Consider the following 23,047-nt stretch of genomic DNA (forward strand, 5'->3'; position numbering starts at 1 on the left):
CGTTCCAATTTCCACCTGTACACCCGAACAATGGGACGTTTAACTACTATTTACAGTTCAAATTAATTGCATGCATGGTCTATATAAATAACTATCCATTCTGTTGAAAGACACCGAGTAATTTTGCACCATAGATCTATATAAATAATTAATCATTGAACACGCACATATACATGGGTATGTGTAGATCAATGACGCAGAATTACCCTGTGTACTTCATCTGGTGTAAAATCTACAAAACCGCGTCTAACTTTGCTAAAATTTAACTAATGAAGGCATAAAAATAAAATAAAATAAAATACTTTATATTATAAGTCTACATTAGTTTTATTACATAAGAATAAGATACAGTAAGAGGAAATTAAAATCCCTCATTACATGATTGAGCTACTCTATCTAAGTAGCTCTGATTAACTTATACATCATAATTATTTATTTATTTATTTATTTATTTGTTTATTAATATCATTTATTATCTTTAACTTAATTAAATATATAATATAATATGCCACATTATTCTTCCCCATAGATCTAGCCATCAATTTCTTCATCTTTCATTGATTCTTCCCCCTCACCCCACTCATTAATTGCATTACCCACAATAGACATCTGCAAAACAAATATGAAACAAAATTAATAAATTAAATAACTAATTAATTAAAAAGAATGTAATAGAATTAAAAAATAGAAAATAATAATGCTAATTAATTAATTACTTGGTTGAAGTTCACATCTGCATCAAGAACAAGTGATTGGAAGCTTCCATTGTAGTCCATTCCTAATCCCATGGAGTTAGTGACGTCATCACTATTAGGAGTCGCGTTTTGGAAACCGTACATGATCAATTGCTCGTCGTCGAAGCCGAAGGTTTCTCCGATTTGTCCCATGTTGAATGCATCGTTGTTGTCTAGAGCAAAAGGGTAATTAGTATTGTCGTGACCGAGAAGAAGTTGACCGTTATATCCTTCGACGACGTCGGGATTGAAATTTCCATGCATATTGTTGGATTCTATCATCGGTGGATTGTCGATGGCGAATTCTTGATTGTTCATCTCTTGCTGGTATTTTTGGGCCAAATGGGACTTGGTGTAGTCGTCCAAACGAGGCATCGATCCGAATCTCTCGGTTCTTGACCTTCCGACTTTGGGTTTTGGGGCCGCTGTTACTGTCTCTGTCTCCGTATTATGATTATCTTGCTTCGATTTTCTCTTGCCGGGAGGTAGCCACTTGGCATTGCGGCATTTCTGTAATAAAGTCGGACGAACATTAATTAATGAAGATGTTTCGTTATTTTCTAATTTACGTACGGAAGTTTTCAAATTCTCGTTATACGAATCAACTTTTGGTAACTACTCGTAATATTGCATACGACGACGTAAGATCTTTTCAACGGTAATTTTCTTGATAATGAAACCCTAACAAAAGAAAGCTATTTAAATGTTTATAAATAAACAAAAACTCTAGTATTCATCTCCAACAAGAAAGATAATAATTATCTAAATTAAATACCTAGAATCTTAGTCTAAATCCTAATTAATTAATTAAAACACTAATCAATCTTAACTAGGAAATGAAAAAATTAAAGCATAATCATTTAATTAATGCAATGCTTAATTATAAATAAAAACCAACCTGAAGATGACTTGCCACTTGCATTCTTGTGAGTTCTGGTACGTTCATTCTTTCAAGAATCTCCTTCGGATAACATCCTAATTAATTTTAAATAAATAAATATATTTCCACCAAAAAAAAATATTGAATTTGTAATAATTATTAATTAATTAATTAATGTGAAATAATTAAAATTGAGAAAAAAAAAATGAATTTGAGAAACATACTTCCATCACCAAGTTCAATGGCTGCAACCATAAATTTTTGGTGAAGTTCATCACTCCACTCAGCCCAAACCTTCTTTTTCACCAAAACGTTGTCGTTTTGTGAAGTGCTTCCATGAATAAAATTAATCACATTATTATTCTTCGATTCTTGTATTTCTTGAGCATTGCCTAGTTGATTTCCGAACTCGATTATGAAATCTCCGACTCGTTCGTTCTCTTTGAGTCGACTCACTTTCTGGCTCAACGCATGTTGCCATAGGTATCCGGCTATCTGCATCGTAACCGGCTTTTTGATGCATAGAAATGCTCCTTGCTCGATAGCCCTCGTAATTATCACGGGATCATCGTCGTTCGACATCACTATTTATAAATAAATGAATAAAAAAAATTGGAGTAAATATATATAATTATCAAGCTCGAGTTCGTAAAAGTTATAACTAAAAAAATCAAGAAATTAAAAACTCACGAATCAAAAGCAAATCCCTTTTGACAACATCTTGTAGAAGTTGGAGGCCACACGAGTCGGGTGAATTCAGATTCGCCATCACGAGATCGAATTTAACCTTATCTTTCGATAAAATCGATAGCGCGCTGGATGCAAGCTTAACCGGAGTAACTGAAAGAGAAGAAAAAAAAAATCGATAAAGTAATTAATTATCTCGACAATTTTAGAAAAGAAAAAAAAAGTTCAAGAGATATTAATTATATATTCGATCTGTATAAATGAACAAGAAACATGTCATTAGTGTAATTAATCAAACAAAATTAGGACAGATTAAAAATAAAACATGCATAAACAAAATCTTAATTATAAAATACTAGTTTAACGTACGAAAACATGCAATAAACGACAGAACGGATCATAAAATTTTGGCGATCTTGTCAATATAAAGAGCGATTTTTCATCAAAATGTATTTAACGGTTTTCTGTTTATGTGATATAATAAAAATTAAAACGTAAAGATGACGTCGATTAAAATTTTGGCGCGAAATAAAAATTTAAATTAAAAATATAGTCGTTACGAAGACGACTTCATAATAACAATCAAATTTAATTTTGATGATGCAATACAACTCCAATTAATTTCATTATTTTTGCTACTAATTATTAATTATTATACATAAATTAAAAGATTAAAAGGATAATTAAGTTTGATTAATATACCTTCATAAGAGTAGTAATGCAACATATTCAAAGTTTTATCATGATCTTTACTATCTGGCTCAACAAGTAACACATGAATCTTTTGTGCCATGTTTGGCAAAAACGCAATTGAAATAATTGAAAAATTCAATTATAATGTATATGGAATTTAAAATAATTTAGAAATGTATTTGCATGGTAGTGAAAAAAATAATATAAAATTAGGGTTTATATAGAATTTCTTCATGTGAAATTTCGTGCCCAATTTTTACTTTTCATTTAATAGATATTCAACTTTTTGGACGGTGAATTCAACTCGTAACGTTTAGCAATAAAAATGCTAAAAATATAATCCTTTTTACATTTAATCTTTTTTTTTTTTTTTTTTTTTTTGTATATAAGTTGACTAATGGTAGATAATTAAGCTAAGCAATAAATGATTATGAGGTCAAAAAGTCAATATATCATGTTGACGAAATCATCACATCATGTATGTATTATGTATTAAAGCAAGATTTCTTAGAATATTACTAGAATTAGATATATGAGATTTATTTTATGTGTCACAATGCATGTAAAATTACTAAAATTAGATTTCTTGATTATTAGAATAAATGAAATATTGTATTATGCACACCCTTGCACTCTAATGCTTAGAAAATAATATAATAATGAAAAGTGAAGATTTATTTTTCATATCTATTAAAAAGATAAAGCAAAAAGAGGAAAATATATAGATAGTATATATTCCAACAAATACTATCTAAGAAACATGATTCAAATAAAATATTGTAGTTAATATTATATATTAAAGTTTAAACTATATAAATAATAAACTTTTCATATTGTAACTTAAACCATGGAACCAAGAAAGCATGGGTAAAACATAATAAAAAAAAGTATACTCAATTATTCCAATTTATATTTGATTGCCTATTTAACTTTTTTGTTGTTTACCGTTGAAGGAACAAATAAACAAACTTTAATTAAACCTTTATAAATTAATAGAGTTGGGACTAATAAAAGTCTATTAATTCAGCAAAATATTAAATTATTTAATTAATAACTTCACATTATAAATGAATCGGAATCAGAAAAGTTATTATTTAAGCGAGATTATTAATTTATCGATGTTCTACTGAAAAGTAAAATTGGCAAATGATTGAAAGTTATAAAAGTTATCGTACTTTTAATAACCCAAATTATATAAAAGACGTTATTTGCCACTTCGTTAAGTTTCGTTTAAGAAAAACATGTGTATATGCATTCATTTATCTTTTATTAATTAATACTTTAAAAAAAATCTAATCTTACTTGTTATAATAAAAATATATGTAAACAATAAAATTACTTTTATTAGTTTTTCAAATTTCCTTTTGAAATAGATTTTCTCATCTTTAGTCAGCTATGTACTAGTTGTTAAAATATATTAGTTGTAGACTTGTAAGTATAACCAACAAAATGTGAAGAAAAAAAAATGTAAACATCATAAGTCAACTTGCACTAGACTGATATTATTAGTGATAATTACTTGTTTAAATATGAACATAAGAATTTTCAAAAATCATTTGTCTAAACTCAAATAAAATAAAAACAAAGGAACGTAAATATATTATTATACTTTCAAGCAAGCATGTGTTTTTACTTTTTATGTATTGTGTTTTTCCTACTTGTATAGAATACTAGCATTTTTTCCCCGTGCGATGCACGGGATATTATTTTAAAAGTGAAAAGAGAATAATCAATTTAATATATAATGAGAAAATACAGTACACTAACATAGAAAAATTTAATAATGTAGTATTATAAATGTTACATATTAAGATTTAACAAATCGAATTTCTATCTTTAAGATCTTTGAGATATATCGATGAAAAATAGGAGAAGGATTCTTCACGGTTTAGTTTTGATTTTGATAATTGTTGAAAATTGTGGTTAGAAATTAGTAGAGAAAAAATATTAAAAATAAATAATTACAGAAATACCATTAGGGTTTTTAGGGTTGCCCAACATTTCTTTCTTTTATATATAAGATAATTCATACGCATAATTTATTTATTTTCTCAAAATCCATTTATTTAAATAAATAAACAAATATTATTTACCAAGAAAAAAAAACAATGGAGTTACAAATGAATGTACATATTTTAATTATAATACTTACTAATTAAAAAAATAGTTTTTGAACAATTATAGAAAAAGAGAGAACTTCATACATACAAATATTTACTTTTGGGTAAATTACAACCACCACGTTTGGGTATGGTCAAATTATGAAAAGCTCTCTCTTGTTTGGATAATTACATTTATCCTTTGACTATGAATCTTCTTACACCTCCATCCTTATGGTGTCAAATTCAACATAATCATCTAGATTCCGTGGAATGTGCTCTAGTTTGTACACGTTAAAATTGTTGGTATTTTCATGATTTTCAATAATTAATATTGAGTAATATTAATTAAATTATGTAAAGATTAATTTCATTTATTTACTTGATCATAATCATGAAGTAAAGTGAATGAAAATTGTGTTGAGTAAATGGTTAAAGTTCAAAAAGATGTGCGCTCGATGTGATCGAGTGATAGGACTAGTTTGGGTTTAGATGTCCACAAATATTACTTGTGGGGACATTTAGTAATTAGTCAAATTAATTGACCCAAAATCTAAATAATAAAATATTTGGCTCAAACCAAATATTTAATTAATTGGCCCATGACCAATTAATTTTCTTACGTTTTTTGAACTCGTAAAAAGAACAGACACAACCTTCTGTTTCTTCTTCAACCATTGCGACCCTCCATGAATGGATCTCCACCGCCTATAAATAAAGGCAGAATATGGCCAATTCTGTACTGAATTTAATCGGCAATTATGAGATAGTTCTTCACATTCTTCTTTCTCTTCGTCAAAGTTTCGTTTGTTGTTCAAGTTCACCGTGGGTCTAATATTCGTGCAAATATTCGACAACCGATCGTTGTACCTTAGGAGACTACCGGGAAGAGACTGTGCACCGTTGACAGCCCGGAAATATTGTCTTAAGGGAATTGATTTGGCAAGCCTCGATCGTTCTTTGTGTTTTTCACAATTCCTCTTTTCGACAAATAAGTAAGTATTTTTCGTTTACGCAGATTGTTATTAATTATACCAACAAAAATACAGTTTCTGATGCACCACAATCTGATATATACAAGCCAAAAAATACATCTTATGATCACCTTGCTTCAAAATGTGGAGGTCGGATGGAATAAAACCGGTACAAAATTGAGAATATTTCATACAATCAAGAAAATTCCACTAAATTTGAAACTGCAAGGGTAGATGTGTAAGAAAATGTATAGTTAAGGGGGTTTTCGTAATTTTATCATATCTCAAGGGGTGGGTGTAATTTACCCATTTACTTTTTTATAAATTCATAATGAAGTAGCAAAGTGTAATTTTTTGCAAAAATTGGATATATGTAACATAATAATTTTGTAGAACCTGCATCCAGTGAAATATACTATGTGGCTTTAGGACATTGATCTACACATAATGACACACACACCCATGTGTATGTGTGCTTCGTGAGTAGTTATTTATGATGAATCTATGGTTTAAAACCGCAATAATGTATTTCACCAGACACCAGATATAAGATCTGGTACACAAATACAAATATGATTTGTATCAAACAAATTACGCAAATAAAAAAACCTATCATGATTTATATCTTCTCCAAATGAGCCCCATTACCAGAGCAGAAAAAATGCCAACTCGAACCATTAAATGCTCGAAAAAATTCATCGGAAAACGAAGTATCGATTCCGAACTCTTCAGTAATTCCCTTAACAGCCAAAATATGCCTCCACGAATGTTTCCGAATCGACCTCTGACTAAGCGACACAATCCGCTCATATTCACCGAAACTATTCCCGAAAATCACAACCCGATTCAAATTATCCGCTCCCCAATTCGCTTCCAATAAGTTGTCGTACAATTCCGCCTCGCAATGCGGCATAAAGAACAGAGTTGGCTCAATAGCTTTTCTTCGACCTTGCTCGTTTATCGATAGAACAGAGCAACCTAGTGAAGTCAAAACCTTCGATTCTGTCATGGAAATTATTGGATCGAACACTTGTATTTCTCCAATCCAATTGAGTTTCCTCTTTATTAAAACGGCGAGACCGAGCTGCAATCGAGGGGATTCGAACGATTCAATGCTGCCAATACCGTAAATTACCATCTCCATCTTTTTTCCGGTGCCCGAAAGTTTGAGAAATTTATCCGAAACTTCGGGATCCTGCATTTGGGCGAATAAGGAATTGCAAAATTCGGAGTTCTCGAGTTTCTCGATACAAATACGCATCTTCTGCAAAAGCTTCGACTCTCGTTCGGGATCCGTTTCGAGGTCTAGCGGCTTCCATAGTTGCACTTCTTTTTCTCGTTTCGGGATTACGAGTTCGTTCTTTTTGCCGCGACGACGTGGCAGTACGACGGTCCATTCTTCGGTCGGATTCGATTTTTCGGGGGCGATTACTTCTGCAGAAGCAGCCATTGTTCTTGCACAGCTCTTATATTCTTCTAACAAACAAACAACAATGAGTTTCTCTCAGATTAAAGGAATGTTTAATTGAAACAAATGACAACATTTTCTAATTGCTATTTAATTAAATTCATTAAACATTGAAACCCTAATTCATTTTCAGATTCTTCTTTTCTTCTTCATCAATCTCGAATTCTCCATAGTTTTTTACACGAAATCAGGAATCAAAACTCAAAATCGAATCTTGACAAACAAAAATTTACTGATTAGGGCAAAATTGAGTCAATGTACCTTAAGGAAATTAGAGCTTAATTAACCAGCTCGTTCGTGAACCAGAGCTAGACACCGGTGGATCGGCGGCGGTAGACTCTCGGCTGGCCGCGGTGGAGGAAGATCGCCTTCGGCCGCCTCAATTCCTGGTTCGGCTGAAGAATTTTGTATGATGCTGAGTCCAATGAGTCGAGTCACGAGTAATCAGTTACGGGCTCAGTTTGTGGCTTCAGCCCATCAAATTCAGCTCAATTGGCCCATTGGTCATCATTAAATTATATTTTATTTATTTTATTTTTAGGGTAAATTACAACCATCCCTGAGGTATGATCAAATTACGAAAATTCTCCTATTGTTTGGATAATTACATCTACCCCACAATTATGAATCTTCTTACACCTCCACCCTTATGGGGTCAAATTCAACATAACCATCTAGATTTCATAGAATGTGCTATAGTTTGTACTTGTTTTTGTCTACAGCTTTTGATGCACCACAATCTGACAAACGCATCTTATGATCATCTTTCTTTAAAATGTGGAGTTCGAATGATATAAAACGGGTACAAAAGTGATAATATTCCATACAATCAAGAAGATTCCACTAAATTTGAAACCGCAAGGGTGGATGTGTAAAAAAATTTATAGTTGAGGGGTTGTTGTAGTTACCAAACAATAGGGGGATTTTCGTAATTTTATCATACCTCAGGGGTGGTTGTAATTTACCCTTATTTTTATTTATTGATTGATTGATTTATTTATTATTTATTTAAGCCTATATGCCGGCTCCACCACTAGCTAAAAGTAATAGTCTGTTATTATCTCATTATAGTTTCTAACTATGTTTCAGGGGCGTGAGTGTAATTATCGATACCACAGGGACCTTAAAGTTATTTAAACATACCTCAGGGGTGTAGCTAGAATTTACCTTATTTTATATATATATATATATATATATATATATATATATATATATATATATATATATATATATATATATATATTTAGGTAGGGGTGGTAAACGAGCCGAGCCGGCTCGCGAACTCGACGAGCCGGCTCGAAAAAAGCACGAACTCGAGCTTCGGACAAGCTCGAGCTCGAGCCTAAATAGTAAATAGTCTTCTTCTTCTTATTATTATTATTATTATTATTATTATTATTATTATTATTATTATTATTATTAACTAAATAGTAAATAGTCTATAATAATAAATATATCTAGTATTTAAATAGAAACAAATCTATATTACTTAAATAATTCATAATAATATAAAATATAATAATAATAATAATAATAATAATAATAATAATAATAATAATAATAATAATAATAATAATAATAATAATAATAATAATAATAGAAAAAATAAAAAATATATATAACTAGAGTTCATTATTTATTTTATAATTTTTTTTATGTTTCTATGAATAATTTTTAATAAAAAATAAAATGATTTTAATAAAAAAAAAATAAAAAAAAAATAAGCTCGAGCCAAAAAAAATTGGCTCGATGAGCTCGAGCTCGAGCTCGAGCTGGCCAAAAGAGCCGAGCTCGGCTCGTTCCCACCCCTATATTTAGGGTAAATCACACATACACCCATGAGGTATGCTAAAATAACATTAAGGCCCCGTGGTATCGATAATTATAATCACCCCTTGAAACATTTTTAGAAACTCTAATGCGATAATTTATTGGATAAGTTATCCCGTAAAGGTTCTAACAGACTATTAATTTCAGAAAGTGGTGGAAATAACATACAACTACGGAGTGATTTAAGAAATGTTTGGGGAGCCATGTCACCATCTAGCTCTATGTTGTCTCCATCACTTCGAGAAACTAATAGTCCGTTAGAACTGTATCTGGATAACGTATTCCATTAGAATTTCTACACTGTTTCAGAGGGTGACTGTAATTAACAATACCGCATGAAAGTTATTTTAGCATATCACGGGAGTGTAGGTGTATATATATTTATATATGTAATATTCGTATTTAAACTAAAATTGATTTAAAAAAATTAAAAAAATTAAATATTTTTAGTAGAATTTTGGTAATTCGCTTATTTGTCGAACCAAACACTAAACGATACGAAATTTTGGGGTAAAACAATTTATGTACAATTTTAAAAACAATTTACGTACAATTTTACCAATGACCGCTCCTAAATTTATCAACTAGAGGGAGTTTTTATAAATAATACACAATTGAGGAGTGCTTATAATTATAAAAACATAATATTTTTTTATTTATTTTTTGTAAGTTGACCATACGTCGTAATTTGCCTTAAAAATTAATTATCCTGTCCTCCAAAAAAGCTTGTAACATATCTTACCCCCAAAACTCGAAAAAACTATAGAATATAAATATTCATTAACATAAAAAAATATAAAATACACCCATCATGAAATAATTCATAAAAAAGGATAAATTAAATACAAACTACAATAATATTATTAAAATTGCAATACAGATAATATATATATAGCTATATATAGTTGTATTTTGTTCTTATTCTATCAGGTGAGAGGCATTCTGCCATTGGCTTTCTCTTGTTAACAACAAAATTAGGCTGATTTTCTTTCCCTTTTCCTCTCATTAAATGTGGCTTCAGTTTATTCACATCAGATTGTTTAACTGGTTTTAGGAAGAATTCTTCTGCTCCTTGCTCCAAACAATTGTTTATCCTCGACGGAATATTCTCCGACGACATTATTACTACCGGAATATTCTTTAATGTTGTCGATTCCTGGAAAAAAGTTAATTGCAAAAAGTAAATATGCCAATTTTTTGCACAAGAAAAAATAAATAAACAAAATTAAAATGGTTGCTGTAAAGAATCCTAACTATACCTTAATTTTTCGGAGAAGATCGTAACCATTTATTCCCGGCATGCAGTAATCGGTGATAATCAAGTTCACTTCCACTTCCTGCATGTGAAAAAAAATTGTTAAGTAATTACAATTACGGAAAATTACAGTCACTCCCTGAGGTAAGACCAAATTACAAAAAAATCCTTCTTGTTTGGATAATTACAACTACCCCTCAACTATGTATTTTTTCTTACGAAAAAATCCCTCATTTAGTAGACATTACATAGTTGAGGGGTGTCATTGTAAATCGCCCAAACAGGAGGGGGTTTTTGTAATTTCGCCATACCTTAGATGGTTGGCCGTAATTTGCGCTTACAATTATAATAAAATAATTGAGATAATATAACTAATTAGGGTTTAAATAGAAATATACATGATGATTCTTGATGGTAGAAATAGGGTTTGAATCTGTGTTTGTATTTGCAATTTCATCATCCACTAACCCTAAATACTCTAGAGCCTTCACACCAGAATCCACAACAGTAACTGCAAAACACACCATAATAAAATAATAATGAATAAAAAAATAATTTAAAGAAAATAATTTCACTATTACAAAAAAATATATTAATTATGAAATTTGTGGAAAATATACAAATTATAATGTACCTTGATAAGAAGAAGTTTTGAGAAGCCTCTCGATCAACTTTCTGTCGATTACGCTGTCGTCGACAGCTAACACGTGGAACTGCATCGTCGTCGTCTCCGCGTTTGTTATAATTCCATTCATTGCTTGATTGTGACAAATTTGAATTTAAATTTAAATTTGAGTGTTGAGAGAAATCAAGAATGGTTGAATGCAATGTTATATGTATGTGTGTGTGTATATTTATATTAGGGTTTGAAGAAATCCAGAAGATATTTGGACAGTTTGGAAAGATTAATAAAGATCCCACCAGATATCATAAGATCAAAATTAATCTTCTATTTTGATATTTCAATAATTGTACAAATGTACTTTCTAATTATATATGCTTTTCTTGAATTTAATTTTTCTAAATTTGTACTTTGGATCTAATAATAGAAAAATGTGACATGGCCAAATGGTACTATATATGTACTTTATTTAACTACATTGTTAAGATACATAATATGGAGTATATGCTTAAAGTTACTATTCTCAATTTATCATGCACGTGCGCGTGCGCGCGCGCACATATATAATTTTATGAAAATTTCGTTCCAGATTGAGTTTCGTGTAATTAAAATCATTTACTTAACGAGTGAATTGTATATATGAATCGAAACTTGAAAGTGTTTCCACAGTCAAAGGGTAGTAAAATCGGCCATTTTTATTGAAGATATTGTTTTCTTGAACAAATTTAAAAATAGTAATTAAAATTAATGTGGTATTATATTTTCTTTAATATCACTTTTTAAAATAGTCGTTAAGTGGTATTGATAAATTTATAAAAATATTAAAATTATATCATATATAATAAATAACCGAGTTCAAATAGTAAAAAAATAAAAACAAAATTACATATTTAGTTACAAAATCAAAATGACTAATTTATAGAGAAGATTTGAAAATATTGTATTTAAAATATTCTATAAATTTGGGAGGGAATTTCCTCGGATTTGTATCTTCACTATTAAAATTTAAAAAAATATATGGAATATAATATACTGAAAACACAATGGAATATTATGTGAGGATTTGATTATTCAAAATAATATAATTAAGAAAGAAATGGCACTATTTTTCACGAAGATTTGCTTGTATTTTATTTATTTTTTTGCTAAGTATGAGTTGGTGGCTGCAGAGGTAACGTGATTCAAAATCTTTGTGATTTTATTCCAAACTAGCCCTCGTACTTACAAAATCAATATTGGTGAAATCTTTGAATTGATATAAAAATCAATTTTTTAACTTATATAATAATATAAGTTGACATCTTAAAGTTACTATTTCATTCTTAATCCAATATTATTAATTATTATTATTATTAGGAAAAATTACTGTTTAATTTTAATCCCTCAAGTTTGCACTGATTTCATATTTGGTCCTCATATTCACTAAAAACAATATTGGTCCCTCACGTTTCAATATTTTAACACTTTCGGTCCTATTTGTTAATATACCGTTAGTCCGTCCGTTAAGACAGTGATGAACACACACGCGCTTGATTCCGTTGGAACTAAACATGTTGAATTTCTGAAATATAAGGGACATCAAAATGCATGTGTTTTTTGTGACAATGAATTTGGTTCCTCTCGACTGCACCCGCGCTAATTGCATTAGCGACAATAAGCATCTAAAAAAATCGAGACAAAAACTTAGTAAAAAACTTATATAACTGAAAAAAAAATGTTTTAAAAGTACTCCAATATATACATAAGAAGTGAATAATATAATCGATACCCGGTTAAGGTTCGCATCTTCATCAAGGATAAGTGATTGCAAGCTTCCATTGTAGTTCATTCCTATATTTCTTGTTCCAATTTAGAGAAGATTTGCACCATAAGTCAAATTATGGTCAACGCCAAATGTTTGTCCCATGTTGAACATTTCATTAATTGTCCTGAGTAAAAGGGTAACTATGATCATGACCGAGAACAAGTTGACGATTATACCCTTCGCCCGAATTGGAATTTTCCATGCACATTCGATTCTATCGGCGGATCAATAGTGAATTCTTGATTGAATATAAGTATAATTGATTAGAAGCTGATTAAGTATAGACTAAAAAATGTTTTAGTGTATTGTGTGGTGTATATGAAACCTGTTAATTGAGCGTAGGTTTCACACTCGATTTATATTCTCTTACGAGGATTTTTATTGATTAAATGGGGTTTAAAGATTTGTTTTTTGTGTTTTAGTTGCAAATCGAAGAATCGAACATTGGGAGGGTAAAATGGTCAAAAACGGAGTGAAAACGGGCGAGAATGGAAAAACCGACCAAAAAACATCAAGAACTTCGGATGGCCGTTCGAGAAGTGACCTAAACATATTTTAAATCATTAATATAGAATAAAAGTAAATTTATTTAATTCATATCATATTAGTAGGGATTATTTAAAAAGTCATGGGGGCGATGACCCCCCTAGCTGTATGTTGGTTGCCACTGCTTATTCTTCAGACATTTGAGATAAAGTTTTATTATCGACTAAAATTCCTTCATCGTCCTTCGATTATTTCATTTACGAATACGAATTGCATGCACGCGATTGGGCAAATTACTTGTACTATATATAAATAGTTTAATTTATTAATTGCACGAATTATATTAGATAAGATAGCATGAGGAAATTTTAATTCCTTCTTACATAATTAAGCTTACTACATAATATATAATCTATCCAATATTATTATTATTATTATTATTATTATTATTACTAGTAAATTAAAGTAATTAAACGCGCAATCCGAATATTATCCCTCCCCGATTTAGCCTTCAATTTCTTCGTCGTTCACCGATTCTTCTTCTTCCTGGCTCCAGTCACTAGTTGCATTAGTCACAGTAGTCATCTGCAAATATATATTGAGATACAAATAAATAAATAATAATAATAATATAAAAAAGTGTTATAGTAAATGAATTAAAAATAATGTCTTAAAACGAATAATATAATTAACCTCGTTAAGCTTGTGATCCATTTCTAAATCTTGATCGAACTCCGATAGGATTTGGACCATGGAATCCGTGTCCGAAACATCAAAGGTGTCATCGGTCAAGTCACTAGGAGGGGCATTTTGGGAACCGTACGCAATTGACGGTTCTCCCGCGCCAAAAAATCGTCCCATGTTGAATACTTCACTGCTCTGGTGATTAGCAAAGGAATAATAATTTTCATCATCAAGAACAAGTTGAGGATAATAATACGCTTCGTTCGGATTAGGTTTTACCGGTGTATCGATATTGGCTCCGTGATTATACTTTCGGCTTCTAGGGTTGAATTCGTCGTTGTCGATAAAAGGCATCGATCCAAATCTCTCGGTTTTTGACCTTCGGGCTTTGTTTTTCGGTGGTGTTGACTCCATATTAGTTGACTTGGATTTTCTCGCGCCCGGAGGTAGCCAATTAGCTTTGCGACATTTCTATTATAAAAGAAAAAAATAGAATTGTGAAAATATACCGAGTAAATTCAAATTATTCTTCTACGTATCAACTAATTAATACTATCACGCAAGCGTATAGAAAACCCTAAATCCATTGTATAACTAATTTCTACTAAAAGTTAGTATCGACTCGATTTTGTATATATATGAGTAGATGAAACTAGCCGAGTTAAACTGCGCCCGATCAGTTAATTTCATGTTAATATTAATTAATTGATCAACACGAACCTGGAGATGACTTGCCACTTGCATTCGCGTAAGTCTCGGTTCGTTCATTAGTTCGAGGATCTCTTTCGGATAGCATCCTAATTATCAAGAAAGACGAAGCATATAAGTAATTAACTCTATTTTTTGGGATCGCGAAATTATATATAATGTTGAGAATTAATTTAAAGGGAAGAAAAGAATATACTTCCTTCTCCGAGTTGAATAACGGCATCGACAAATTTATAGTGAAGCTCCTCGGTCCATTCGATCCAAACCTTCTTATTCAACATATCTTTATCATCATTTTGCGAAGTATTATTCCCCGAGTTCGTTTTTGTCTTTCTACCTCCAACATTTTTATAGTTGTTTCGGTTACCTTCTTCTTGATCTCGAAAATCTTGAGTACTATTGTAACCGGTAGTCGACTCCCTTAATCGTCTACGCGTTTTCTCTCTAAGCACGTGTTGCCATAGGTACCCCGTCATTTGCATTGTAACGGGCTTTTTGATACGAAGAAAGGCTCCTTGATGTAGGGCCCTCGTCGTCGTTTCACAATCGTCGTCATTTGACATCACTAATTATAAAAAAATCAAAATAGAGTAAGTATATGGGAAAATTACAAATTTCATCCCTCAAGTTTGCGGCCATTTCACATTTGGTCCCCCATGTTCACGAAAAACACATTTGATCCTCATATTTCAGTAATTTTACACTTTTGGTCTTTTCCGTCAATTTACCGTTAGTCCGCCAGTTAGGCAGTTTTGGGAACGTGTTTGATTCCGTTATTACTAACGGAAAATTGACGGAAATGACTAAAAAGTTGAATTTCTAAAACATGAGGGACCAAATGTGAAATGGCCGCAAACTTGAGGGATGAAATTTGTATTTTTGCCGTAAGTATATAATTTTGATGCACAATTAATTATAATAAATAAAATAAATGTAAATTTATAACAAGTGTCCGTAAAGCGATAAAATTTCGAGAAATTAAAAACTCACGAATCACGAGCAAGTTCCTTTTAGTAGCATCTTGTAAAAGTTGGAAACCGCATGAATCGGGTGAGTTGATATTCATCATGACGAGATCGATTTTGATTTTCGATTTCGATAAAATTGATAAAGCTGCGGATGCAAGATTCACCTGCGTAACTGAGAAGGGAAAAATCGAAAACTTTTTAGTAAAATCTTCAATGATATAATATTACATATAGATCATCATTTACAAATAAAAGACGGGGACTCGATTAAACAACACGAACAAAACTTTATGTTTAGTATAAAATAAGAAATTAAAACATGCAATAAACTATATGCAACGAATCATAAATATCGACAACTATTGTATTTATTTTTTTTCGGTTTATGTGATGTATAGAAGTGTAAAAACCTCGTTAATTAACAAAACGACGCGAAACAAAGATTCGAATTGATAATATATATACCTTCATAAGAGAAGTAATTCAACATGTTGATAGTTTTATCAAGATCTTTAACATCATGCTCAACAAGTAACACATGAATCTTATGTGCCATGTTTGGGAGAAATGCAATTGAAATATTTGAAATTTCGAATATGGTAAATATTGCAAGAGAAATGGCTCTTTATATAGAATTTTTTTTTTCGTGTGAAAATCGACCGCCGTAATTTTTATTTTTTATTTTTTTATAAATAAATATTTAATTAATGCTTATGAATTAAGTCAAAAATGAAATATCATATTAAGGAAATCAATAAAATTACTAAAGCTAGATTTCATAGATTACTGTAATGAAATATATTACTTACACTCATACTTTGATGTTTAAGAAATAATATGCTAGTGATATTACAAGAATATTTTATATTTGAAAATTAAATGATAAAGCAAAAAGGAAAATATATATAATATCCAAAATCAAGAAAATGCAAATTGTACTCAACGAGCTATATATTTAGTGTGGGGAAAATTACAGTTTTCATCCCTTAAGTTTGCACCAATTTCACATTTGGTCCTCATGTTTTAATAAAGAAAATGCTATTTGCGGTCACAAAATTGCTATTCGCGGTTTCTAACAAAACTCCCCAAAACTTTTAAAAATATCAAAAACCCCCTCAAAACTGCAAATAGCAAAAAAAAAAGAAAAAAAAAATTCGAAAATTCGAAATCAAGCTTGAAGAAGGGTTGGGCTTCGATTTTTTGATGTAATTTCGACTCTTATATGTGTAATATGCATTGGGTAGGTCGATTACGGGACCAATTTCATGTTAAAAAGCCCTACAAATCGATTTGTAGGGCTTTTTTTTTTCGCAAAAAAATGGTCGAACGCCCAAGATGGGCGTTCGACCATTTAAAAAAAAAAAAAAAAAAAAAATTTTTTTTGCACTGGACGCCCAACTCGGGCGCCCAAATGCAGCTTGCACGCCAAACTTGGGCGTGCACTGCATAAATGGGCGCCCAAGTTGGGCTTTTACGCGTTTTGGGGGGGTTTTTGGATTGTTTTGGAAAGTTTTGGGGGTTTTAGTGTAATAAAATATTTTTTTGGGGGGTTTTGTTGAAAACCGCAAATAGCAATTTTCAAACCGCAAAAAGCAATTCCCTTTAATAATTTAATACATTTGGTCCTCATGTTTTAATAATTTAACACATTTGGTCATTTCCGTCAATTGTACCGTTAAGTCCGTCAGTTAAGACAGTGATAGGCACATGCCTGATTCCGTTAGTACTAATAGAAAATTGACAGAAAGGATTAAAAATATTGAATTTTTAAAATATAAGAGACCAAATGTGTTTTTTTGTGAACATGGAGGACCAAATTTGAAATTAGTACAAACTAGAGAGGTGAAAAATGTATTTTTCCCTCTATTGTCTACAGCCATTGTATTCTTTTGCAGGAAACGTAATACAGTAATAATTGTAGAAATAACCTTAATAATTGAATTATATTTATCTTAATTACTTAGCTATATTAATTCTTAAACTGAAATGTTAAATGTCGTTTTGACTTCGAACCTGATTTTGACATATTTCTATTTTGATTTTGGCAAACTTCGAAACACGAAAACTGTAGTCATTTGGGTTAGCTTTCTAATCCAATTTAAATCCAATAGATTGGATGCCGTGTGAGAAAGTTATGGATGTATGAGTCACATTTTGAATTTTAGATATCTCAATAAATCAAAGTTGTGGGCAGTATCCATTGGTTTACCGTTCATGTATATCTTTATCGTCCGATATCCAATTTTGGTGATTCATTAGATTAGAAAACTAACTCAGAATACAACAATTTATTTTTCGGGTTTTGCAAAATTTAGAATTAAAAATATCAAAATCACGTTTGAAGTCGTAACGGTATTATCAAAGATTTCAAAATCAAATTAGGAGAAAAAATTTTTAATTAACTCTAAAGCAAGTGATTATTTTAATGTGTAAAAAAAATATATAGGGTAAATTATGGACACCCTGTAGGTAAGGTTAAATTACGAAAATTTCCTCTTGTTTGGGTAATTAAAACCACCACTCACCTATGAATCTTCTTACACGTCGACCTTTACGGTGTCAAATTCAACATAATCTTCAAGATTCAAAGGAATGTTCCCTAGTTTGTACTCGTTTTGTGCAAAAATGCAGTTTTTGATGCACCACAAACCTAATATTTACAAGCCAATAGACACATCATATGATTATCTTGTTTCAAAATATGAGTTCGAATGGGGTAAAACGGGTGTGGAGAATCTTACACATAATCCTAGAATATTTCACTAAATTTGACACCACAAGGGTAAAAAACTATATGTTTCCCAATTTATATTAGTTTCCAGTTATTCTATATCCGGGTAAAATTAAGAAAAAACCTCTCATATTTGGGTGATTACATTCACCCCCTCTATTGTGAATCTTCTCTTACACCGATTTATCGTTAGAAGTAACATAATCAAGCATGTGTACATCACTGTCTTAACTGAATGTGTAACAGTAAATTGATGAAAATGAAAAAAAAAATGTTAAAACTAATGAAACATGGGGCACTAAATGTATTTTTCGTGAACATGGCCAACCAAATATGAAATCGGTGCAAGTTTAAAGGATGAAAATTGTAATTACCCAATATAAATTACCAAGAAACTTAATGAATGGGTCACAAACAAATATAAAACTCAAGCCCAAATTTCTTAATAAATGAAAGCCCAATCTGATGGAATTAATTAAACCTATATAAAAGAGAAATTTATATATTATTATTTAATAATAATAATAATAATAATAATTATTATTATTATATCAACTAAAAACCCCCTTTGAACCCAAAGTGTCTGCATTTCAACTATTCGTTCATAAAATTCAATACCCTAATTCAGCTTCTACACAATGGAGAACTCGAACGCGAGCAGCAGCGCCGGTGATGAAAATGCTCCCGCCGAATCCTTACAGTCTCTCTCCATTTCTGAACAAAACCAGTAAATCTCTCTCTCTCTCTGACGATTTTGTTTCCTCTGTATTTTTGTTTTTAATTTTGGGGGAAAAATTGTGGAAGTTGAATTGGTGGATTGAATTTTAAAATAAATAAAGGTTAAGCGTGAGAGAGAGGTTCGAGATAATAAGGAGCATAGGGGAGGAGTGCATACAAGAGGATGAATTGGAGAGACTATTGGCTAACAAACCTCACCCCATTTGCTATGATGGCTTTGAACCCTCTGGCAGAATGCACATCGCTCAGGTTTCCTTTTTTTCTTTTTTTTCCCCTGGTAGAATCAGTTAGTTTTAATTTGTTTTTGTAATTGCGTATAATTTACGGCAATGTGTGTGTGTGTTTTTGGGGGAAAATTTAGGCGATGAAATCGGGAACAAGCTGGTTATTTTATTAGTTGGAACTGAGTGAATTTATGTGACATAGATGGGTAAAAGGAATTTGGGTCAACTACTCGTGTCATTTTTTATTTTTATTTTTTAATTTCAATTATGCAACTCTTAACGCAAATGACGTTGAATTGATTTAAAGAAATCTGATTTGACACGAGGAATTTTAATACTGCTGCTTCATATCAAACTTGGGGCATATGGTTCTGCTCTATAGGCTCTTAACGCGAATACAAGTCGATGACAAATGCTAATCCTATTTGCCTCTTTACTAATTATGAAATAATTCACAATTTTTTTCATGGAGATGTGGTTCATAATTTGAGCTCGAAAGTGGATGAGTTCAAATTTGGGTTTTTTTTTTGTGTGTGGAGGAATACAAATTTTTTCATTGTTTAAAAAAATTATAGGCATAGCTATAGAATTGAAGTGTTAAATCTTGATGTTTTGCTAACGATGCATATTGATTAGTATTGCGGGGATTGGAGATCTAGATAAAATGGTACTTTATTTATATGATCTGTTATTTAGGCTTTCGTTTGCTCTGTTAAGCGACTTGGATATATAATAACATATCTTGTTATATGGATTTGGCTTGTATCTGATTATGCATGTGCTGGCGATTTACATTTGAATATCACCTGATCCTTTGTATCACTGTCCTTAATACCTATTTTGGTTATTTTCATTTAGATGTATAAGCATGGGAAACTTACATTGTGTGGGATATTTGCTTTATTCTAAGATAAATACTTTTGTTTCCCACTTCATTATAGAGATTAGATACTGCCAAAGAAATATTGGAAATAATTGGTCGAAATTAAGAAGGATTGTTTTAAATGCATGTTTGTGATAATCTCTTCCTGCCTATCTCTTTTAATAGGGAGTGATGAAGGTAATCAATGTCAACAAGCTTACTTCCGCTGGCTGCAAAGCAAAAATCTGGATCGCAGATTGGTTTGCACAGCTAAACAAGAAAATGGGTGGTGACCTTAAGAAAATTCAAGTTGTAGGACAGTACTTCATTGAGATATGGAAGGCTGCTGGAATGAATATTGAAGGAGGTCAGGTAGAGTTTCTGTGGTCTTCCGAAGAGATCAACAAACGTGCCCATGAGTACTGGCCTCTTGTAATGGACATAGGCATACGGAACAATCTTCCTAGGATACTAAGGTAATTTCCCCCTTTTTTAACTTTTTTTTTATTTTCCTAAGATGAATGTACGGTTATTAAAGTCGTCTGTCTTCCCGTTTCTGGGAAATACTAGGTGTTGTCAAATTATGGGCCGTTCCGACCAAGATGAACTGTCAGCATCCCAAATTTTCTATCCGTGCATGCAATGTGCTGATATCTTCTTTCTTAAGGTAGTCGACTGCTTATATAAGCACCGGACAATATCATTATGCATTTATTGTTTTGGAAATAAAGTACCATTCAATTTGTTAACTTTGCGTTGGTGTTTTCGTGTCCAAACAGGCTGACATCTGCCAGTTGGGCATGGACCAACGCAAAGTGAACATGCTCGCAAGGGAGTACTGCGATGATATCAAAAGAAAAAATAAGCCCATAATATTATCGCATCGTAAGCATATCTACTAGTTGACTTAAAAATTGCTGCCCCTTTTTTTCTTTACGTTTTCTTCAAGCGGCTTTATCTGTTACGGTTTGTTATTTTCACTGCAGATATGCTTCCTGGGCTCCAAGAAGGACAGGAGAAGATGTCAAAGAGTGATCCATCATCTTCCATCTACATGGAGGATGAAGAGGTAATGACCTGCAACTTTTGATATAATGGTCCTTCAACTTGTAATATTTCTTGTAACTGTTCAATTTTATGATAAAATTAATTTCACAGGCTGATGTGAATGTGAAGATAAAGAAAGCATTCTGCCCTCCGAAGGTTGTGGAAAAGAATCCATGCTTAGAGTACATGAAGTACATTGTTTTCCCATGGTTCAATGAGTTCACAGTTGAGCGTAAACCAGAGAATGGAGGTGCCAAGTAAGTCTTGCTGACATAGTATTTGTTATGTACTTCATATCCTTTCTTGTTTCCGTGGCCCGGATACTACTTACCTGGTTTCCGATTATGTATTTTACTTTTATTCATTTAGTTTAGTGCTAGTTTTTTTGTTTTTTTTTTTCGTTTTGCAAATAATATCGATCACTCTCTTTCTCCTTTAGGACATTTAAGAGTTTCGAAGATTTAGTTGCTGATTATGTCAGTGGGGAACTCCACCCTGCGGATCTGAAACCTGCTCTAGCAAAAGCGATAAATCAGATACTACAGGTTAATCTTACTTTGATAATCCGATTATCCTGTCGTGCTACTATTATTGCTTTACGTCATTGTTTTTTCTGTACAAATAATATTTAGTAGGCTATCAGTGAGAGTCAGGGCTTCTTCGTGTAATTATCAAATTCCTGAGGCCTTATCTTTTCTCCATTCTTGCCTTTTCCTCTATTTTATGTCTATTTACTTGGCCGTATCTGTTATGCGCAGCCGGTGCGTGATCATTTCAACAATGATCCCAAAGCTAAGGAGCTAGTGAAAAGGGTTCGGGTATGTATTCTTCTTGACTTCTGTCTCTACTTTGAATTGTATTGAACTAATTGACAAACACATTGATGGATTTGAATTGTTTAAGAGCTTATTATTGTGTACTTACATTGTGACACTCGGTTACGTGAATGTTTGATCAAAGAGCACTAATGGATAGTTTATTGAGATTCAATATGTTTCTAGTGGTTAGAAAACTTACTGTAAAGATCATGCTAATGTTATATTCTAAAACTTTTGAATTTTGTGTTAATATATATTTACCGTGTATATATATCCTAACAATGCATTGTCGTCGCTGCTTTTACCAAGCCTTTTGGTCATTTTAGAGTGCAATATTAGATAGTATCACGTTTCTTGTAACCACTGATTTCTCATTATTTGGTCATATTTAATGCAGAGTTTCAAAACAACGAAATGATGAGGAGTGGAAGCAAACATGCTCAATGACATGTGCATGTTATATGCTCTTAGAAGAGAGGAGGTGCTACGTTTCATATTTGTGTCTTAAATTTCAAACAACTGCTAGTTTTGTTTCTTGTCTCAGTTTCTGTAACTGTTTAATTGCAAATGAGTTGATCTTATCACAATTTTGCATTTGGAATTAATGACGATTAAGACTTCTTATATTCAAATTACGATATGGGAAGAAATGTTACAACAAAGGTAAACAAGATTAAATAAATTCAAAATGGAAACTTGTTTGGTTATTTTTATGGAGAAGAATTACCGTTGGAA

General features: G+C 31.4%; 5 protein-coding genes across 6 annotated transcripts; 1 reads left to right on the forward strand and 4 right to left on the reverse strand.

Annotated features, from left to right (window-relative positions):
- Positions 1–284: 284 nt before the first annotated feature.
- Positions 285–3,182, reverse strand: LOC105951716 (two-component response regulator ARR2). Its single transcript, XM_012975168.2, has 6 exons — positions 3,004–3,182; positions 2,305–2,454; positions 1,839–2,198; positions 1,633–1,709; positions 717–1,244; positions 285–609 (listed from the first exon to the last, which is right to left on the reverse strand). The coding sequence occupies exons 1-6, from the start codon at positions 3,092–3,094 to the stop codon at positions 532–534; spliced, it is 1,284 nt and encodes a 427-aa protein (XP_012830622.2). The 5' UTR covers positions 3,095–3,182; the 3' UTR covers positions 285–531.
- A 3,393-nt stretch (positions 3,183–6,575) lies between these two features.
- Positions 6,576–8,011, reverse strand: SRR1 (sensitivity to red light reduced protein (SRR1)). 2 transcript variants are annotated; one of them, XM_012975240.2, is made up of 2 exons: positions 7,797–8,011; positions 6,576–7,543 (listed from the first exon to the last, which is right to left on the reverse strand). In XM_012975240.2, exon 2 carries the CDS (start codon positions 7,515–7,517, stop codon positions 6,687–6,689), a length of 831 nt encoding a protein of 276 aa, XP_012830694.2. In that variant the 5' UTR covers positions 7,518–7,543; positions 7,797–8,011; the 3' UTR covers positions 6,576–6,686. The 2 variants fall into 2 exon arrangements, with proteins under 2 accessions (XP_012830694.2, XP_088670140.1); XM_088814014.1 differs by having other exon boundaries at positions 6,576–7,540; positions 7,797–7,977.
- Positions 8,012–10,260: 2,249 nt separating this feature from the next.
- Positions 10,261–11,388, reverse strand: LOC105951715 (two-component response regulator ORR9). The gene is made up of 4 exons (XM_012975167.2): positions 11,255–11,388; positions 11,019–11,131; positions 10,625–10,702; positions 10,261–10,521 (listed from the first exon to the last, which is right to left on the reverse strand). The coding sequence occupies exons 1-4, from the start codon at positions 11,373–11,375 to the stop codon at positions 10,261–10,263; spliced, it is 573 nt and encodes a 190-aa protein (XP_012830621.1). The 5' UTR covers positions 11,376–11,388.
- Positions 11,389–13,731: 2,343 nt separating this feature from the next.
- On the reverse strand, positions 13,732–16,503 carry LOC105951714 (two-component response regulator ORR26). Its single transcript, XM_088813727.1, has 7 exons — positions 16,358–16,503; positions 15,915–16,064; positions 15,121–15,489; positions 14,937–15,013; positions 14,496–14,687; positions 14,226–14,411; positions 13,732–14,117 (listed from the first exon to the last, which is right to left on the reverse strand). The coding sequence occupies exons 1-7, from the start codon at positions 16,446–16,448 to the stop codon at positions 14,037–14,039; spliced, it is 1,146 nt and encodes a 381-aa protein (XP_088669853.1). The 5' UTR covers positions 16,449–16,503; the 3' UTR covers positions 13,732–14,036.
- Positions 16,504–19,159: 2,656 nt separating this feature from the next.
- Positions 19,160–23,019, forward strand: LOC105951785 (Tyrosyl-tRNA synthetase, class Ib, bacterial/mitochondrial). The gene is made up of 10 exons (XM_012975238.2): positions 19,160–19,350; positions 19,463–19,610; positions 20,634–20,923; positions 21,018–21,114; positions 21,227–21,332; positions 21,434–21,516; positions 21,606–21,751; positions 21,934–22,039; positions 22,253–22,312; positions 22,710–23,019. Exons 1-10 carry the CDS (start codon positions 19,262–19,264, stop codon positions 22,728–22,730), a joined length of 1,146 nt encoding a protein of 381 aa, XP_012830692.2. The 5' UTR covers positions 19,160–19,261; the 3' UTR covers positions 22,731–23,019.
- The last annotated feature ends 28 nt before the right edge of the window (positions 23,020–23,047 follow it).

This window comes from Erythranthe guttata, chromosome 14, assembly GCF_056151865.1.
Source record: "Erythranthe guttata isolate IM_541 chromosome 14, IM_541, whole genome shotgun sequence".
NCBI classification, from domain to species: Eukaryota; Viridiplantae; Streptophyta; class Magnoliopsida; order Lamiales; family Phrymaceae; genus Erythranthe; species Erythranthe guttata.

What these genes read in the sequence shown, in the direction of transcription:
- LOC105951716 (XM_012975168.2), bottom strand. Translation starts at nt 3,094, where the DNA reads ATGGCACAAAAGATTCATGTGTTACTTGTTGAGCCAGATAGTAAAGAT. An exon ending in AAGGGATTTGCTTTTGATTC is followed by an intron (nt 2,199 to 2,304) that starts GTGAGTTTTTAA and finishes ATTTATAAATAG; the next exon opens with TGATGTCGAACGACGATGAT. An exon ending in CATTGAACTTGGTGATGGAA is followed by an intron (nt 1,710 to 1,838) that starts GTATGTTTCTCA and finishes AAAATTAATTAG; the next exon opens with GATGTTATCCGAAGGAGATT.
- SRR1 (XM_012975240.2), bottom strand. Translation starts at nt 7,517, where the DNA reads ATGGCTGCTTCTGCAGAAGTAATCGCCCCCGAAAAATCGAATCCGACC.
- LOC105951715 (XM_012975167.2), bottom strand. Translation starts at nt 11,375, where the DNA reads ATGAATGGAATTATAACAAACGCGGAGACGACGACGATGCAGTTCCAC. An exon ending in CAAAACTTCTTCTTATCAAG is followed by an intron (nt 11,132 to 11,254) that starts GTACATTATAAT and finishes TGTGTTTTGCAG; the next exon opens with TTACTGTTGTGGATTCTGGT. An exon ending in CTACCATCAAGAATCATCAT is followed by an intron (nt 10,703 to 11,018) that starts GTATATTTCTAT and finishes TTTCACATGCAG; the next exon opens with GAAGTGGAAGTGAACTTGAT.
- LOC105951714 (XM_088813727.1), bottom strand. Translation starts at nt 16,448, where the DNA reads ATGGCACATAAGATTCATGTGTTACTTGTTGAGCATGATGTTAAAGAT. An exon ending in GAATTACTTCTCTTATGAAG is followed by an intron (nt 16,065 to 16,357) that starts GTATATATATTA and finishes TTCCCTTCTCAG; the next exon opens with TTACGCAGGTGAATCTTGCA. An exon ending in GAGCCAATATCGATACACCG is followed by an intron (nt 14,412 to 14,495) that starts GTAAAACCTAAT and finishes GCTAATCACCAG; the next exon opens with AGCAGTGAAGTATTCAACAT.
- LOC105951785 (XM_012975238.2), top strand. Translation starts at nt 19,262, where the DNA reads ATGGAGAACTCGAACGCGAGCAGCAGCGCCGGTGATGAAAATGCTCCC. An exon ending in TCCATTTCTGAACAAAACCA is followed by an intron (nt 19,351 to 19,462) that starts GTAAATCTCTCT and finishes AAATAAATAAAG; the next exon opens with GTTAAGCGTGAGAGAGAGGT. An exon ending in CCAGAGAATGGAGGTGCCAA is followed by an intron (nt 21,752 to 21,933) that starts GTAAGTCTTGCT and finishes TTTCTCCTTTAG; the next exon opens with GACATTTAAGAGTTTCGAAG.